Source organism: Rhinatrema bivittatum, chromosome 3 (assembly GCF_901001135.1).
Source record: "Rhinatrema bivittatum chromosome 3, aRhiBiv1.1, whole genome shotgun sequence".
Lineage (NCBI taxonomy): Eukaryota > Metazoa > Chordata > Amphibia > Gymnophiona > Rhinatrematidae > Rhinatrema > Rhinatrema bivittatum.
The window spans coordinates 534,556,879-534,575,788 of NC_042617.1; the positions used below are offsets into that span (position 1 = coordinate 534,556,879).

Here is an 18,910-nt window from a genome sequence, read left to right on the forward strand (position 1 = left end):
GTGACCCAGATTTGGAGGGAGAGGATCCCATCCTGGATGGGGTAAGAAGTCCCCCGGCTTCCTTCCTGTACTATAAGGCAGTTAAGAAATTGGTGGAAGCTGAGTGGGGGACGCCTGATGCTTCGCTGGTGGGGAGGACCTTGGGGAAGCTTTATCCCCTCCCAGAAGAGGTCTTGGAGTGTTTTGTCCTTCCTAAGGTCGATGCGGCAGGGTCCGCAGTGAACTAAGCGGACCACCATTCCCGTGGTGGAGTCCGCGGCATTGAAAGATATACAGGACTGGAAATTGGAGGTTCACCTCAAGCGGATCTTTGAGGTCTTGGCACTGGGTTTGCATGCGGCAATTTGCTCAAGCTTTATGCAGCGGGCTTGTCTCCGTTGAGTGCAGCAGCTGCAGGATCTACTCCTGAAGTCAGGAGAGCAAGCAGATAGTGTCATGCGTATAGAGGTGGCGGTTGCATTTGGGGCAGATACCCTCTATAATTTGGTACGTATGTCCTCCAGAGCTATGGCTTCAGTGGTTGCGGCCAGACGGTTGTTGTGGTTGCGAAATTGATTGGCGGACGTCTCCTCTAAGATGCAGTTAGGCTCTTTGCCTTTTAAGAGGCGTCTGTTCTTTGGGGACGACCTTGCGCAACTGATTCTGTCGCTTGGGGAGAATAAGAAGCTATGGTTACCGGAGGACCGGCCTAAAGCGAAGAGATTTTTTCTGACTCATTCGCGTCTCTGTGCTGACAGGAGATCTCGACCGATGCGGGCTCCCTCAGTTCCTCAGAGGTCTTTTTCTCCTAGGGGGCATTCTTGGGGGCAGTCCTTTCGAGGGACCCATAGGCCATTTAGGGGTGCTGCAGGAGGATCTGCAACCGGTGACAAGTCCTCACTCACAATGAGGCGAGGCCGGTTCACTCCGTCGTTCCTATTATAGGAGGTCGCTTGACGTAGTTTTACGAGTGGGCCAACATCACGCAGGATCAATGGGTTCTCAGTATAATAAGAGACGGCTACGTGTTAGAATTGCCCAATCCGTTCGGGATCTATTTCTAGTTTCTCCATGCGGACCGGGGCGCAAGAAGGGCGGTCATTCCAGTGCCCTCGGCAGAGCTCCGAAAGGGACGTTACTCCGTTTATTTTGTGGACCCAAAGAAGGAAGGCACGTTTTGGCCCATTCTAGACTTGAAGAGAGTGAATACCGCCCTCAAAGTTCCCCACTTCCGGATGGAGACCTTGTGTTCAGTGATAGCTGCGGTTCGCAAAGGGGAATTCCTGGCTTCTCTGGACCTTACGGAAGCCTATCTGCACATTCCGATTCATTTGGAGTCCCAACGTTTTCTTTGCTTCATGATCCTGGGACAGCATTTTCAATTCAGGGCACTTCCTTTCAGTCTGGCCACAGCCCCACGCACTTTCACCAAAGTGATGGTGATGGTTGCGGTGGCGCTTCGGAAGGAAGGTCTCCTGGTACATTCGTATCTAGATGACTGGCTGATCAGGGCAAAATCGGCAGATCTATGTCAGCAGTCTATTCGCAGGGTTTGCAATGTTCTCCACTCTCTCGGCTGGGTGGTGAACATGGTCAAGAGTCATTTGACCCCGACACAGTACCTAATCTACACGGGGGAGCGAGGTTCGACACCCAGTTAGGCAAAGTGTTTGTCGGAAGAAAGGATGCTATCTCTTCAGAAGCGAGTTTGACAGCTGTTGCAATTACGAATTCCCAGAGTATGGGATTACTTGCAGGTCTTAGGGTCCTTGACTTCAACCCTGGAGTTGGTTCCCTGGGCTTTTCTCCATATGAGGCCATTGCAGAGAGTGCTTTTGGCAAATTGGAAGCTGAGCTCAGAGGAATTTTACCTGCCTCTACCCCTGGAGGGGGAGGCCAGGGAGAATCTAGCTTGGTGGCTTCAGATGTCCAACCTTCTCCATGGAATGGATCTCTAGGTCCTGGATTGGGTGGTGGTGACGACCAATGCCAGCCTTTCCGGCTTGGGGGGGGGAGGTTTGTCAGAGCCGTTCCATCCAGGGCATTTGGACTACGAAAGGATCTGCATGGTTGATAGACCATCTGGAAACCAGAGCAGTGCGGTTTGCGTTGTGGGAGCTCTTACCACAAGTGAAAGGGTGCTCTGTCCGGATCCTGTCAGACAATGCGACGGCAGTGGCGTATATCAATCGGCAGGGCGGTACCAGGAGTCTGGCGGTAGATCAGGAGGCACAGCTCTTGATGCATTAGGCGGAGGCCCATCCAGAGCGGATAGCGGGGTCTCACATAGCCGGCGTCAAATGTCCAAGCGGATTTTCTCAATCGCACTCGCCTAGATCCAGGAGAGTGGGAGTTGGTGGATACCGCGATGCAGCTCATCCAGAGACTTGGGTGTCTCCTCACATGGATTTGATGGAGACTCATTAGAATGCCAAAGTGGTACACTTCTTCAGTCGAAGGAGGCAGCCCAGGGCCGAAGGTGTCGACGTGCTGGTGCTGCCTTGGTTGCAGGGGGTTCTACTTTGTGTTCCCCTTTTGGCCTCTGATCGGAACAGTGTTGCGTTGCATCGAGAGACATCACTGGGAAGTGATTCTGGTTGCGCCGGAGTGGCCTCTGTGTCCTTGGTTTGCAGATCTCATCAACATGGCAGTAGACTGTCCACTTTGTTTGGGACATCTGAAGGGTCTTCTCCGGCAGGGTCCCATATTTTCCGATCAGATCGATCATTATTGTCTAGTGGCTTCGCTTTTGAGGAGTAAAGGATATCCGGAGTCTGTCGTAACCACTTGATTGCGGGCCAGGAGGCAATCTACTAATCTGGCTTATGTTAGAGTCTGGCGGGTGTTCGAGTCCTGGTGCACTGCTCATGGGGTTATCACCCTTCAGTCCTCCATCCCCGAGATTGTCTTTTCTGCAGGAAGGTTTCGCTAAGGGTTTATCTCCAAGTTCCCTTAGAGTTCAAGTGGCGGCCTTGGGCTGTCTGTGGGGTAAAGTTGGGGGATTCTGCTATTTCCACCCTGGAACCTGAATCTCGTTCTATGGTATCTTTGTTCAGCGCCGTTTGAGCCTTTACGGAGGGCAACAGTGAAGGACTTGACTCTCAAGGTGGATTTCGGAATTACAAGCTTTGTCCTCTCTGGATCCATTCCTCCAGATTTCAGGCTCAGGGGTCTCCTTCTTACCTAAGGTCGTATCTGCATTTCATGTGAACCAGATGGTGGAGCTTCCCACTTTTCTGAAAAGGGAGGAGTCTGCTCCCATTGCGAGAGAACTCATAAGAACATAAGAAAATGCCATACTGGGTCAGACCAAGGGTCCATCAAGCCCAGCATCCTGTTTCCAACAGTGGCTAATCCAGGCCATAAGAACCTGGCAAGTACCTATACTAAATCTATTCCATGTTACCATTGCTAATGGCAGTGGCTATTCTGTAAGTGAACTTAATAGCAGGTAATGGACTTCTACAAGAACTTATCCAATCCTTTTTTAAACACAGCTATACTAACTGCACTAACCACATCCTCTGGTAACAAATTCCAGAGTTTAATTGTGCATTGAGTAAAAAAGAACTTTCTCCGATTAGTTTTAAATGTGCCCCATGCTAACTTCATGGAGTGTCCCCTAGTCTTTCTATTATCCGAAAGAGTAAATAACCGATTCACATCTACCTGTTCTAGACCTATCATGATTTTAAACATCTCTATCATATCCCCCCTCAGCCGTCTCTTCTCCAAGCTGAAAAGTCCTAACCTCTTTAGTCTTTCCTCATAGGAGAGCTGTTCTGTTCCCCTTATCATTTTGGTAGCCCTTCTCTGTACCTTCTCCATCGCAATTATATCTTTTTTGAGATGCGACGACCAGAATTGCGGCTCGATGTTCGTCGAGCTCTTTTGCGCTGTCTAGAAGTTACTAATGATTTCAGGAGATCCGATCATCTTTTTGTTTTGTGGAGCGGCGCAATCTGAGGGTCTAAAGCTTCCAAGGCTACTATAGCGCGCTGGTTGAAGGAAGCTATAGGTTCCACTTACATTACTGCTGGCTGGCAGGTGCCAGAGGGCTTACGCGCTCATTCTACACTCTCAGATGACCTCCTGGGTGGAGGCGCAACTTGTATCTCCTCAGGAGATTTGTAGAGCTGCAACTTGGAAATCCTTACATACTTTTGTGTGACACTATTGTCTGGATTTGAGGGCTTCTAATTCTCCTTCTTTTGGCGAGAGTGTTCTGCAATCAGGACTCTCCAGGTCCCATCCTATTTAATGAAGCTTTGGTACATCCCAGGCGTCTGGACTGATCCTGGTACGTACAGGAAATGAAAATTGGTTCTTATTGGCTAATTTTCGTTCCTGTAGTACCACGGATCAGTCCAGAACCTGCCTGTTTTTTCCTTGAGATGAAGAGTCGCTCGCTCAGCAGTTTTGTCTCATGTGTACAGATTCATAGCAGCCTGTTTGTAGGTTTTCATGTTGACAAAAAGTTTGAGGTTTGATTATTTTCTAGGGTTTCATTGTTTTGGGCATTGCAGTTTTTTTGTTTGGGTACAGATCTATACTGGGGAACTGCAGATGGCATTAGGCTTTATGTAGCAGGTTCAGGCAAGTTTTTTTCTCTGTCTCCTCCTGCTGGCAGGGATGTATGAACCCAGGCATCTGGACTGATCCGTGGTACTACAGGAATGAAAATTAGCCAGTAAGAACCAATTTTCTTTTATCAGTTTTAGATAATTCTCTTCCTTTGTTATATTTTAAAGTTGAAATCCTATGTGACCTTGTCATTACCCACCACAATGTTAATTGATTTAAGAGTCTTGTGTGCTGTAAGATGGGAGATCTTCACTTGGTGCTTAGGAGTTAATGCATCTTGAGCAGGCATGCAGAATATCCTCTTAATTTTATTTCTCCCATCTCTGTCTCAGGATGACCAGCTGAAAGTGATTGAGTGCAACGTGAGGGTCTCACGCTCTTTCCCCTTCGTATCGAAGACCCTAGGGGTGGACATGGTAGCTCTTGCCACACAGGTCATCATGGGAGAGGAGGTGGAGCCAGTTGGATTAATGACAGGAACTGGAATCGTTGGTGTGAAGGTGAATGAGACAACCTTATATCCAGGGTGGGATTACTGTTTTTCTCAAAGGTCTATATCTACCTTTTAGGTCCAGAAACCGCTTTCTGGGCACTCTCCTGTTTTACATGCATTCTGTGACTGGATCGGATATGGCCCGTTTTCTCTCTCCTGTTCTGAACTATTCCTCTGCCGTTAGAGCAGAAAGAGCCTCACTGGTGGTGATGGTGTTATTTCAGGTTCCCCAGTTCTCATTCTCTCGACTGGCAGGCGCAGATGTGGTGCTGGGGGTGGAGATGACCAGCACAGGAGAGGTGGCCTGCTTTGGAGAGACCCGCTGTGAGGCTTACCTCAAGGCCATGCTGAGCACTGGCTTCAAAATCCCCAAGAACAACGTTCTTCTAACCATTGGTAGTTACAAGGTGAGGAGGGGGTAGGAGGTTGGACCTCTTTTGGGAAGAGGGTGATCTGTAGTTGTAATTTGGTGTGTGTATATTTGTGGGGGGGGGGGGGGGAAGGGGACTGAGTGTGGAAACTGGCACTCAGCTAGTGAAAGGTCAAGGATAAAGAAGAGTCTTAATGAGGTCAGTTTTCAAAGCAATTTAAGTGGGTAAAATGTGTGGTCTGCATAAATTGGCTGTCTGAAAATTACCCTTCCCCCAGTGCTAGTAAAAATGTGTGTGTCCCACAGCCTGCGTACTTTCAGCTGCATCCCCAGGAGCATGTAAAGGTTTTGGGGAGGGAAGATATACGTGGGTGGCATTTTAAAATCTTCACCCATACTTTTCCAGCAAAATTATACTCACAGAAAGAAGGGTGAAAGAGACCCATGTTTACTTTGCACCCGTGGCAAGTTTCAAGGTGACAGTATAGATGTATTTTAGAATTGGTGCAAAGTCATTTGGGGGGAGAGTTGATGGGGTGGGAATATTTGAACGGTTTGAAAATTGCCCCCAGTAATTGCAGAGAATTTAAAAAAAAAAAAAAAAAAAAGCTAGTCTGAGATTATGACGGTTAGCAGAGGACCAGGTTGCTGGTGTCTGTGTCTTGAGCCCAAAGCCATATTATTAAAAATAGGAACTCTCAATTCGTTCGTGAATGGGGTAGGAGTGGGGGGAAAGACCCTGTGTGTGCCTACTTCATGTTCTTTCTTGTCACAGAAGTCCTCTTACTGAAACTTGCCATTAGGAGGTCGTTGCTTGTGCTCTGAGGTAGGTTCCTAACATGTCTAGAGATTGTCTCTTGCAGGTTTTCTCTGTGTGTAAAGGGTGAAATCGCTGGTCCTTGGGCAGTGGATTTTGATGATGGCAGTCTCTAGGGAGGTCGCTGTCAGCAGCTGATAGTTTCCTTGTTGTTTTTTGCTCTTGCCCTAGAACAAGAGTGAGCTGCTCCCTACGGTGCGGACTCTGGAGCGCCTGGGATACAGTCTGTACGCCAGCTTGGGAACAGCTGATTTTTACACCGAACATGGCATCAAGGTAACCATAATCATGGCAGAGAGGCTAGTTACAGGTACAGGAGGAGGTAAGGAAGGCAGCTGAGCAGGGTGGCGGGTGACGCATATTAATCATGGCGTGCAGTGTCATAGAAATATGATGGCAGAAAAAGATTATTATAGCATATCCAGTCTGCTTATCCACACCAGCTACTCAGCTTTGATTCTTACCACTCCCTCTGAGGTCCTCTAGGTTTATCCCATATCTTCTTGAATTCAGATACTGTCCTGGTTGCTACCACCTCCACAGTAAGGCTGTTCCATGCATCCACTCCCATCTCTTAAAGAAATATTTCCTTTGATTAGTCTACCCCATTTCTCCAAGGACAAGCAGGATGGTAGTCCTCATACATGGTGACCTCATTAGATGGAGCCCCAAAGCGGAAAACTTATGTCAGAGTTTCTAGAACTTTGACTTGCCACACTAGGCATGCCCATACCCACACATCCATGTGGGGTCCCTCTTCAGTCTCTCTCTTTCCGACAGCTGTAGCATCACAGTTTGTGAGCTCAAGTTCAGCCTTTTTGGCCTGTTTTGGAAAACTTTCCATTTTTTGCTTTATTTTTTGCAGTTTTTTCACCTGCATTTGATGCGGGGTCCCTCTCGGTCCTCCCCATAGTTAGTCCTCAAAAAAACCCACCTGCTACCCTGCAAAGTTTGGTTTCTCCTGTTTTTTCATGTATCTCTAATTCTATGTTATAAGACTGAAGAGGGGACCCCACATGGTATAGGGCATGCTGCGCATGCTCAGTGTGGCAAGTCAAAGTACCAGAAACTTCCACATGAGTTTTCCCACATTGGGGCTCCATCCTGATGATGTCACCCATATGTGAGGACTAACATCCTGCTGTCCTCTGAGAACACCTGTTACAGGTAAGCAACTCTGCTTTCTCTCTCATCCCATGACCACTCATTCTAAAGCCTCCTTTCTGTTCAAAGAGGGCCCTCCTGCTGTGCATGAAAACTTGGCAGTATTTAAATGTCTCTATCATATCTCTCCTATCCTGCCTTTCCTCCAGAGTATGCGTTTACATCTTTAAGGCATATCAATCCATTGTGGGCTGCCAACTTTACAGAGTTCTGAAACTTCTGCTGAATTTATCTAACCTACAAAGATGTTAATGTGAAAGGAGATGTGCTATTGCTAGGGGATTTTAATCTTCCAGATGTTGTTTGGGACATCCTGACCACAGTATCTTCTAGAAGCAGGGAGATCCTGGATTCTCTGCAAGGAGAACTGTTTTCTCAACTGGTAACGGAACCCACACGGGAGGGGGCGATACTGAACCTGGTGCTTATCAATGGGGACAGTATTTGTGATATAGTAGATTATCTGGGAATCGGTGACCACTGGATGATGTGGTTCAATATTAAGATGCAAGAGATGAAGGTTCATTCTATGGTGAGGGTTTTAGACTTCAGGAAAACTAACTTTCTCAAAATGGGGAAGTGCCTCAAGGAGTCGTTAACTGGATGGGATAATCTAGGTGAAGTAGAAGGGCAGTAAACAAAATTAAAAGGAGATGTCATAAGAACATAAGAAATTGTATGCTGGGTCAGACCAAAGGTCCATCAAGCCCAGCATCCTGTTTCCAACAGAGGCCAAACCAATGGTGACTATGGCAGTGCTGAATGAGGTGGTGAATGTTCCTCTGATTGTCTGGTAGGAGGTGGTAAATCTTCAGGCTGAGGCGAGAGTGGCACCAAAGAACAAGATGGACAGGAACATAAGAATTTGCCAAACTGAGTTAGACCAAGGGTCCATCAAGCCCAGCATCTTGTTTCCAACAGTGCTCAATACAGGCTACAAGTACCTGGCAAGTACCCAAACACTAAGTAGATTCCCATACTACTGATGCTAGTAATAATAGTGGCTATTCCCTAAGTCAACTTGATTAATAGCGGTTAATGGACTCCTCCAAGAATTTATCCAAATCTTTTTTAAACCCAGCTACATTAACTGCACTAAGCACATCCTCTGGCAACAAATTCTGGAGCTTAATTGTGTGTTGAGTGAAAAAGAATTTTCTCTGATTAGTTTTAAATGTGCTATTTGCTAACTTCATGGAATGCCTCCTAGTCCTTCTATTATCTGAAAGAGTAAAATAACTGATTCACATTTACCCGTTCTAGACCTCTTATGATTTTAAAGACCTCTATCATATCCCTCCTCAACCATCTCTTCTCCAAGCTGAACAGCCCTAACCTCTTCAGCCATTCCTTATAGAGGAGCTGTTCCCTCCCCTTTATCATTTTGGTCGCCCTTCTCTGTATCTTCTCCATTGCAATTATCTTTTTTGAGATGCGACGACCAGAATTGTACACAGTATTCAAGGTGTGGTCTTACCGTGGAGCGATACAGAGGCATTATGATATTTTCCGTTTTGTTAACCATTCCCTTCTTAATTCCTAACTTTCTGTTTGCTTTTTTGACTGCTGTAGCACACTGAGCCGATGATTTCGAAGATTTATCCACTATGATACCTAGATCTTTTTCCTGGGTGATAGCTCCTAATATGAACCTAACATCATGTAACTGCAACAGGGGCATATTTTTTCCTATATGCAACACCTTGCACTTGTACACATTAAATTTCATCTGCCATTTGGATGCCCAATCTTCCAGTCTCACAAGGTCCTCCTGCAATGTATCACAATCCGCTTGTGAATAATTTTGTATCATCTACAGATTTGATAACCTCACTCTTCGTATTCCTTTCCAGATCTTTTATAAATATATTGAAAAGTACAGATCCCTGAGGCACTCCACTGTTTACCCTTATCCACTGAGAAAATTGACCATTTAATCCTACTCTCTGTTTCCTGTCTTTTAACCAGTTTGTAATCCATTAAAGAACATCGCCTCCTATCCCATGACTTTTTAGTTTTCTTAGAAACTTAGCCAATCTTTTTATTAGTAAAGTAAATAAAGGGAAGAGGTAAAAGATTATGATTTTCTAAATAAAATAGCTGAAAAAGTAAGGGAGAAAAGATTAGCATTCATTAACTACAAGAGATCGTAGAAAGAGGAAGACTGGCAACAATATCTGGAAAAATTGAGATGCTGGAAAAGTAGTCAGGAATGTGAAAATTAGAAGAAAAAATAGCAAATATGGTAAAATGGACAGGGCAAGACTTTTTTTTTTTTTTAAAGATATGTTAGTAATAGAAGGAAGTGCAAAAGTGGTATTGTGAGACTCAAACGTGAAGGGGAGGAAGATGTAGAGGCTGATGAAGAAAAAACTAATTCCTATTCATACCCCAGATCAGTCCAGACAAGTGGAGGCAGAGAACTAAAAAGCTTTTCAAACACTGCCAGTTACTTGAGAGTGTTACCTGCAGTCCCTCAATATTTCTCTGTCTCCAACAAATGGTAGATGTGCAAACCTGCAGTTTGACTAAAAAAGAAAAAGAAGAATTTTGCTTAACAGTAAGAAAGAAGATTAGAAGAGACATTCCCTGAGATGATAGGTTCCTTCGTGGGCCAACCTTCAGGTCGAGTTGGGCAAGGGGGGGGGGGGTGTTTGGTAATCCCTGTTCGGCTTTAGCCCACAGCATCCAGGGGTCCTGATTTCCTCTTTTGCCTTGTGGTCCTCTTCCTCGAGTCTTCAGCCAGCAGCAAGAAAGTATATCTTTTCTTCTTTCTGCTGATGGTTTTTGTGTGTGGCTGTTTCTTTAAGAAAAAAAAAGTCACAGCATTAAGGCCAGTTAGCCTAAGGCATTTGAGACTGATGTAATGGAGGTAGAAGAGAATGTGAGCGGTCCTGTTGTGAGATCGGAGCCGTCCATTCTCTGAGGTGAATCGCGCCGTAGGCATTCTTGAGTTTGACGCAGCAGGTGGGCAGCCTGCCCACATGAGCTTTGCATTGGCGCTATCTTTGGAGCATGCAAGATCCTGTTGGGCCTGTGATGCCAGCTGCGTGCAGCTTAACTTGGCAACACATTGCAGTGAATGTGTTGCGGGAGGGGAGTGACTCTCCTCGGGGGCAACAGCTGACAGAGAGCTACCCGATCACAGAGCCTTATCAGAGATGCTCTGGGGGCAGATTTTATCGGGGCCAGCAGGACTGTTATACATGTCAGGTGGCAGGCAGCTTCTCATGGGCCAAGGGATTCCCCCTCTCCCCCAGCTGTCTCCGGCAGTACAAGCCTGGGTTGATGATCAGGGGAATGAAGAAATATCAGAGGAGGCTACACCAGATTGTGGGGGCAGTGATGTGGAGGAGTTTTCCAAGGATTTTGTTTACTTCTGTAGGAGGCCAATCTGGCTAGGAAAGGTGCAGGGGGTAAACTGCCCCCGAGTCCGAAATCGCAGCAGAACACAAAGAGGCCAGAGGTTTTAGGGGACCTGCTCCACTGGTTGGGTCTTAGCCATCCTACTGGAAATGTTGAATCAGAGTAGTCCGATGACTGACTTGCAGGATGATCCAAGTGATCTGGCAGATTGTGATTTTGCGGATGTTCCTGGGGGTGATCCAACTAACGACATGGCAGGGAAGGATTGGGACAGAACCAAAGATTTTTCTGACCTGGAGGGGATTCCAATTGCGGAGGGAGGTGACCCACAGGTGGTTCAACTGATCTACAAAGAGGAGTTGAGACCCCTTCCCTGTATGTAACCAGATCAGTCCAGACTCCTGGGTTTTGCCTCCTTTCCAGCAGATGGAGACAGAGAAGGTTTCGCTGACACTGCCACATAACCTGGTGTGCCACCTGCAGTCCCCCAGTATTTCTCTGTCTCCAACAGATGGTAGAGGTGTGAAACCTACAGTCTGGAAAAAAGGTTTTAAACAAAAAAAAAAAAAAGGAAGAGATAGTTTCTTTGAGATTTCCTCCCAGGAGCTTGGCAGGTCCTGGCAGGACCATCCCTCCTGGTTCTGAGGTGGAGGAGCAGGGAGGTTGAGGACCTTTTATATTGCTTGGTCCTTCACCATCAGGGGTAGAAATCTGGTGGGGCTAGTTCCTTCTCCCCCAGGAGAATTTGCGGAGTCTGCTGCCACTCTTCTAAAGAGAAATAGTTTTTGTATTTTCTATAAAGTTTATTAACAAAAAAAATGGAGTTTGCTTTATTTTTTTTTCTTTATCGGTTGACTCGGAGTGAGAGTGTTACTGAAGCCTGGCAGGGGCTCTCGCACCTTAGGTTCCTCAGTCAGCTGACTGCACTCACAGTCCAGGCGGGCTGAGAGCATGCCACACTGCAGCAAGTTCACTGTGTGCGGCGATGTGCATGGCGCTCTCTGTCGATAAGGTTGCAGATATTCCTGTCCTCCATCACACAGTGCAATGGGAATGTATTACATCTCAGTTGGTTCAGATGGCTTGGATATTGAAAGTCAAAATTGCCTACCAGAGTAAAGGAAATTCTCCCTGCTCCAAGGAAGTACTCGACAAGAAGACCTTACAACTTTAAATGGAAAAGATTTACAATCTGAAGTTTCATATAGGATCCTTTTAATAATCCTGTTCCTCCTTTATTTGAATATCTACTAAACTTTTCCAACTGTTTAAAAAATAGTTTAATCAGAGTTTACCTTAGTGCCATAACAGCATATCATGAGGATTTGGAAGGTGTACCTATTTCCCACCATCCTACAATTACCAAATTTATGAAAGGTCTCACACACCTGGAACTTCCAATGAAAATAAAAATCCTCCTCTACCTTGGGATCTGAATATCGTACTTACTCAGTTTATGAAACCATCATTTGAATCCTTGGGAACAGCACAACTAAAATTCCTTTTTTGGAAAGTGTGTTTTTATTTTTTTTTACAGCAGTCACTTCTGCTTGAAAAATAAGTGAATTACAAGCACTAGTATATAGTCTCATAATCGCCTTATATTCATTTTTTCACAGCAGAGTAGTTTTGAAATCTCATCCTAAATTTCTTCCAAAGGTGGTTTCTCGTTTTCAATGAAATCAGTCCATTGGGTTTCTAGCATTATTTCCAAGACTTCATAAGGGCAAGCATTGGACTGCAGAAGATCTTTACTTTTCTGTTTGCAAAAGACAAATTCCCCCAGAGAGTCATCACAACAGTTCGTTCCTTTTAATCCAATCAAATGGAGTTTTTCAGTTCCAAAAAGAATTTTTTTTTTTTTTTTTTAATCATTTAAGGTTTTTATTAACCAAAACAGAATATATAGTGAATCACACATGGTCCAGGTAAATAGAAAACAAAACAAATGGAATATATCATAGTATCAATACCCAGTCGTAGATCAGGTCAGTTACATGAAAGTACCCTGGAAAACCAATAAAGAAAACGATCAAGTGATTCACTCTACAATATCTGAACCCAAATAATTTTTCAACCCTTACCCCCCCCCCCCTCCATTATAGTCAACAAGTGGTGAGAGAGGTGCAATCAAGCGAGTTTAACATACAGATATCAGGATCCTGACCCCTGTCCAAAAGTTCAGTAGGTCATAGCATCACGACACTTTGCATTCATGCAATTGTCAGTAGAGAACATGAAGCCTGGGTAGATTTCCAATTCAAATAGGCTTGCCATGTCTTATCAAATTTTAGAGTACATTTATGCTGGAAGGCTGTTATTTTAGACAAATATATTTTGTCCACTTTCTGTTGTATGACTGCTTTTGTTGGCACCCTAGGCACTTTCCATAATTTTGCTGTTTCACAACGAGTGGCCGTCAAAATATAGTGAACCATCCTGTTATGGTCCTCCGAAATTCCTGGTATTGTTAACCCTAGTAATGCCTGGCCCGGAGTAATAGTGGCCAGGCCAGCAACCATATCACCCAGCCACTGAAAGACCAAATAGAAATTTCTGCTTAGATCTTTGATTATATAATCTCCTACTATAATCAAGCAGGATTATATCTCCAAAGTATAAAGTAAAGGCCCATCAGATTGAGATCAATCAGTTTCTTTAGCGCATCTGTGCTCTGCTTCCATAGAAGATATTATCTGCAAAGCTGCTACATGAACTTCTTTTCATATCTTACCTTCTCATTGCTGCTTAGAGACTGCTTTGCATTAGGACAGGAGCTTTGGACAACCAATTCTTCAAAGTTTATTTTAATTAGTTCCTTCAACTCTGCCTTCCATTCTCAGGCAATATGAACAGGTTGCAATAATCTACTATCAAACATGCAAAAATAATCAAATGCAATCCTCAGCTTGGGAGCCCCCACTTAAATGGTTGACTTTATCCTACTTGTCCAGGGAGAAAGCTAAGTTGCTTACCTGTAATGGGGTTCTTCGTAGTTAATGGGATAAATCAGCCACACAATCCCTCCCACCTCCCTCGGATGATGTCACCCTCTTGTGTGGCTGTGATTAATCCTGTTGTCTACAGAGAACCCTCATTTACAGGTAAGCAACTTGGCTTTCCAGTGCAGGCTCTTACCTGTACATGTCTTTTTTTTTTTTTTTTTTCTGGTCGTCGTCTTTGAACAGGTGAAGGCAGTGGACTGGCCCTTTGAAGAAAATGACAGTGACTGCCCCTTGAAGGAGAAGCAGAGGAGCATCATGGACTATCTAGCTGAGAACCATTTTGACATGGTGATCAATCTCTCTATGCGCAACTCCGGGGGCCGACGCCTCTCTTCCTTTGTCACCAAAGGTTATCGCACTCGCAGGCTGGCTGTGGACTACTCAGTACCACTCATCATAGATATCAAGTGTACCAAGCTGTTTGTAGAGGTAAGGACAGAAGGGTGGGGGAATTGATGGCTGAGTGTGGAAGAGGTTTGAAAAAGGAGCATAATTTGCCTGAGTTTTGAAGAGAGACTAGAATCAAACATAAGGGGGTGTGTGTGGGGTGGGGGGGGAGGGTCATGTGTTTTGGATCAGCTTGCCTTTCTATAAGCTGGTTGAACAGCACAGGTTAAAGCAGACTCGAGTGTCAGTGTTTGTTTCTATAACATTCATGTTGCTGATATAAGCTGATTTACAGGTGCTTCTTCATCCCATCCGAGTGCCTTGTGCTGTGAGGAACAGGCTGCTGTAGGAATCCTAATCTTGCTGTTTTCCCTCAGGCCCTGCGGCAGATAGGCATGGCTCCGCCAGTGAAGACACATGTGGACTGCATGACATCCCAGAAACTCATTCGGCTACCAGGTATCTGGATCTTTTAAAGCTGCCATCTAGAGACTCTGCTGGATAGCACAGAGCAAGATTAACCTCCACATCTCTGCCCCATACCCTGGTTCTCCTTGTTTTGTAAAGTGTTTTCACTTGATTTATTGTAAAAAGGCAAATACAATTTTTTCTGCCTTCCTAGTGCAGTACTACAGACCCAGTAGGGTTCCTCTCTGCTTATGCAAGACTTCTGCAAATTCTGTCACTGTTTTTGTTCCTACCTTCTCTTTTGGTGGAGGAATGGTACTGTTCCATGTGTCCTCCACCTTTATTTAAGGTTTATTTGTGTAATGGTTCTGTAGGTCAATATTTTGTGAGCGGTGTTTGATCCTGAGTGGCGTTTCCTCGCTCCCTGTCTGAACCCCTCCCAGGATTAGTTTTGGGGGCCGTGCTGCATATACTAAGACATGTTTTTGCCTTCCCTCCATCTCTTTTTCCCATTTTAGGTCTGATTGATATCCATGTGCATTTACGTGAGCCTGGCGGTACACACAAGGAAGACTTTGCCTCCGGCACAGCTGCTGCCCTCGCAGGGGGCATCACCATGGTGTGCGCTATGCCTAATACCATCCCTGCCATCACTGATCCTACCTCCTTCACATTGGCACAGAAGGTACAAAACATTTAACCCTCCTCTGCACCTTCTGTCCCCCTCCAGCCTACGATTCCCTCACCATAAAAAAAAAAAAAGTCAAGAAAATCCTGATACTGGCTTTATCTTCAAACAAGTTGGTTATTCTCAAGAAGAAGAAAAAAAATTTAGCAACTTTGCAGGAACAGAGGGGCCAAAAGAACTAAAGTGAATGTGAGCCAGCCAACCAGCAAGGGATTTGTGCCCCAGGTTTGCCTTGGGCTGCTATTTTTGGGCTGGTCTGTGCTTGGAAGTCCTCCTGACAGCCCCTGAGAAGGCGGGGGAAATAAGTACTGCTTTTACAGCAGTATCTCATGGCCAGTGAAGGCACAACCTTGAAAATAGCTCTGCAGACAGCCGTAGCCTGTTCATTTGGCCAGGGAGGGTCATTATTCCATCTGGCCCAATATAAGGGATGAGACCAGGAATTTAAAATGGAGGCTGCCCCTGGTGAGAACTGGGTTTGAAGAAGCAGGGAACCTTACATCAAAGGTTTCAGTGAACAGTGACCCGAGGTCAATTTGCTGTTGCTGTGGCTGTCTTTCTTTTTATTTTTCTATAAAAGAGGTGGCTTAACAGGGACGGTTTGGTCTATGAGAAGATCTGAGAGCTCCATATTCAGTAGGCCAGCGAGCAGCAAAATTATCCAGGTAACTTTACCTGGATAACTGTTCAGTGGGATAAGTTTGCCTCTGAACATATTCTGTTAGTTATTCAAGTAAACTTATCCAGATAACTTTTTAATCCTACTCAGCTATATTTAGAATATAGCCTGGTAACAATCCCTCTGCCCCTAAATAAGTAAAGCATATCCGGGCATGGTGCCCATTCTCCCCTATCCCCATTAAAAGAATTGAAAGAAGTTGCTGGCCGTTAGCAGTCTGATGGGCTTCCCCCCTGCCCTCATACATAGACTTCTTTGTGGGCTCCAGGCCCCTCCCAGAACTCCCAAAACCTCCAACGCTGCTGGGAGTGCTGTACATTCATATTGTTCATGGCAGCATCCAGCATTGGTCTAGTAGCTTCAGAGCAACACTGGATATTGCTAGGAGAGATAAATGTACTGAGCTTTTGGGGGATTTGGGGTGGAGATAAGAGTTAGGAGGGGCCTGGAGCCTATTTGTAACTTTTCATATCAGGGTAAAGCGAAGCCTCAGACTGCTATGGCCCACAGCTGCTTTGGTTGGTGGGGGTGGGGAGGGTGAGGAGATTAGGTGCTATGCTCCAATATCATTTTTACTTATTTTGGGGATAGAAGATGTGGCAGATTGGACCTGCTAGCCTGGAACTTCTTCTTTTAAAAACCTAACATGTATAATCTAAATATAGCTGGTTAAGGGACAAATTAACTGGGTGCATTCACTGAGATTACTTTACAGCTCCTCTGAGGCAATCCTAAACTTATCTGGATAAGTTTGTCCTGCCCCTGATAAATTTTATCTGGTGGTAGCCAGATAACTTGGGGCATCCAGACCAGTGGAAAATGTAAACACCCAAGAGTTTGTCTGGCAAAGTCCTAACTTAGGCGGACAAACCCCTTACTGCCCAACTGTTTGTGCTTTTATTTAGTGCGCCTACAGAAGCTATTTCTGTAAACATTGTGCTCCTATTTTAAAAATAGCAATGTCAGATGCGGGCTTAGATACAAGAGGGACAGGTTTATTTACAAACCTGATTCTTCTGCTTGAGTCAGGCAAGAGCTAAAACTCCCATGGGAGATGATACTCTCAGACTTCAGGAGGGAGTCAGATGCCTGCCTGCCACTTGTGCTGATTCTTCTGTTTTACTGGAGAAGAGCGTTCAGCAAAGGCCAGGATGGGGTGAACAAAATCAGCAGGAAAAGTCAGGTTACTGCTATTAAAGGCACTCAAGGCCACAACTTTCCCTTTGCCTTGTCAGTGAGAAGCAATTAATACAGGTTACAGTTGGGCTGGAAGTTTAGTTGTCAGAGGAAACTAGCAAACTCCCACAAGATATAGTACTCATAATAAATCCAACCAATATCAAGTTACACTATAGTGAGGCCTGTTTTCTATTTGTGATCGGTGCAACAGTTGGGGAGGGTCGAGATGTGTTGAGCGGCAGCCCCTCGACTCCTAGGCACGCCCACCACCGCGAACAGCCAATCCAAATTGAGAGGGACTTTTAAACTTCTTCACCCTCCGGCGCCGCGATTAAACTTAACCAGCTGCTCCTACTCACCTCAAGCCGCAACTGCACCATCGTCTGCGAAGGGAGGCCTGCGCGATCGGCGCCCAGACCCGTCGGGGTAAGGCCTTTTAATTTCCCTTCCCCCCGGCGAGCCTGACCGTCGATCTCGCGGCTGAGCGGCAGCCCCTCGACTCCTAGGCACGCCCTCGACTCCTAGGCACGCCCACCACCGCGAACAGCCAATCCAAATCGAGAGGGACTTTTAAAATTCTTCACCCTCCGGCGTCGCGCACCGAAGGAGCGCGACAAAGGGGCTTGCCCCTTTGTGCGCCCCTTCGTGCACCCCTGAGGCACAACACGCTCCCTTAACAATCAACGTCTACCACTCTTCTTCAATTACCAGTCCTTCAAATCACTCGACCATTCTCCAAGCCTACAAGCAATCTGCATTCTAACGTCACATCTCATTCAAACCTCAGTCACAAAACTACTGTGAATCTCTCCTACCTATCCACCCCCATTCATACAACAAACCATTAATTCTTCTCTTCAAAAATAACAACAAGACATCCGACTATTTCTAACCATCATGCTCTGTGGTCTCCCGATTCCGATTCTCCATCACAGAAGACACAACGCAACTAGTAACTCTCTGATCTCTCATCCTCACACCTATAAAGCCCTCATTCCCATTATTGCGTCCCCCTTTACACAATTACTAGGGCTAACATTTTTCTCACTATTTCTATTCAACGCCCAATCCATCACTAAGAAAACCCCCATTCTCAACGATCTTCTCCTAGACGCAAATCCTGACGTATGCGCTATAACAGAAACTTGGCTCAAACCGACAGACACTGCACTAATTAACCAATTACCTACACATTCATATGACTTCTTCTCAATTCCCCGACAGAAAAGAAAAGGTGGAGGAATTCTTCTTGCTACCAAAAAAGATTTGAATTTCACCCAATACACAGTCAACTCTCCTAACAAACTGGAAACAGGCCTTTTCAAATCAAACTATCTTCAAATCCTTCTTGTATATGCCCCCCCAGGCCTTCTCGACTCAGATGCCTCTCCTCTTCTGGAATTAATAGTCTCCCACATCAATCTAGATTCTCCAGCAATTATACTCGGCGACTTCAATTTACATGTTAACAATCCCTCTCTATCTACAAATGGGAAAACCTTCATTACCACCTTATCTGCTTTAGGTTTCAACCAAATTATCAAGGAACCCACCCATAAAGCAGGTCACACATTGGACCTCATCTTCACTAATTCTGGTATCTCTAATTCAACTCAACCGATCTGCGAACCAGTACCCTGGTCGGACCACTCTCTAATCTCGACCACCATCACACTTGCACAAAAAAACAGCTCCCTCGCCCCTCAACAACAATTCTCCTATAGGAAAATATGTACATCCGAGGACCTCCACAACCACCTAATTTTAGAACTACCCCATATGGACCTTTCC

At 45.5% G+C, this 18,910-nt stretch overlaps 1 protein-coding gene across 1 annotated transcript in view; it reads left to right on the forward strand.

Annotated features, from left to right (window-relative positions):
- CAD (carbamoyl-phosphate synthetase 2, aspartate transcarbamylase, and dihydroorotase) overlaps nt 1-18,910 on the forward strand; it is a 363,344-nt gene that overhangs the window by 215,704 nt on the left and 128,730 nt on the right. The window contains 6 exon segments of the mRNA XM_029596327.1: nt 4,896-5,063; nt 5,281-5,463; nt 6,415-6,519; nt 13,962-14,207; nt 14,543-14,624; nt 15,092-15,258. Coding sequence (XP_029452187.1) covers nt 4,896-5,063; nt 5,281-5,463; nt 6,415-6,519; nt 13,962-14,207; nt 14,543-14,624; nt 15,092-15,258 — 951 coding nt within the window.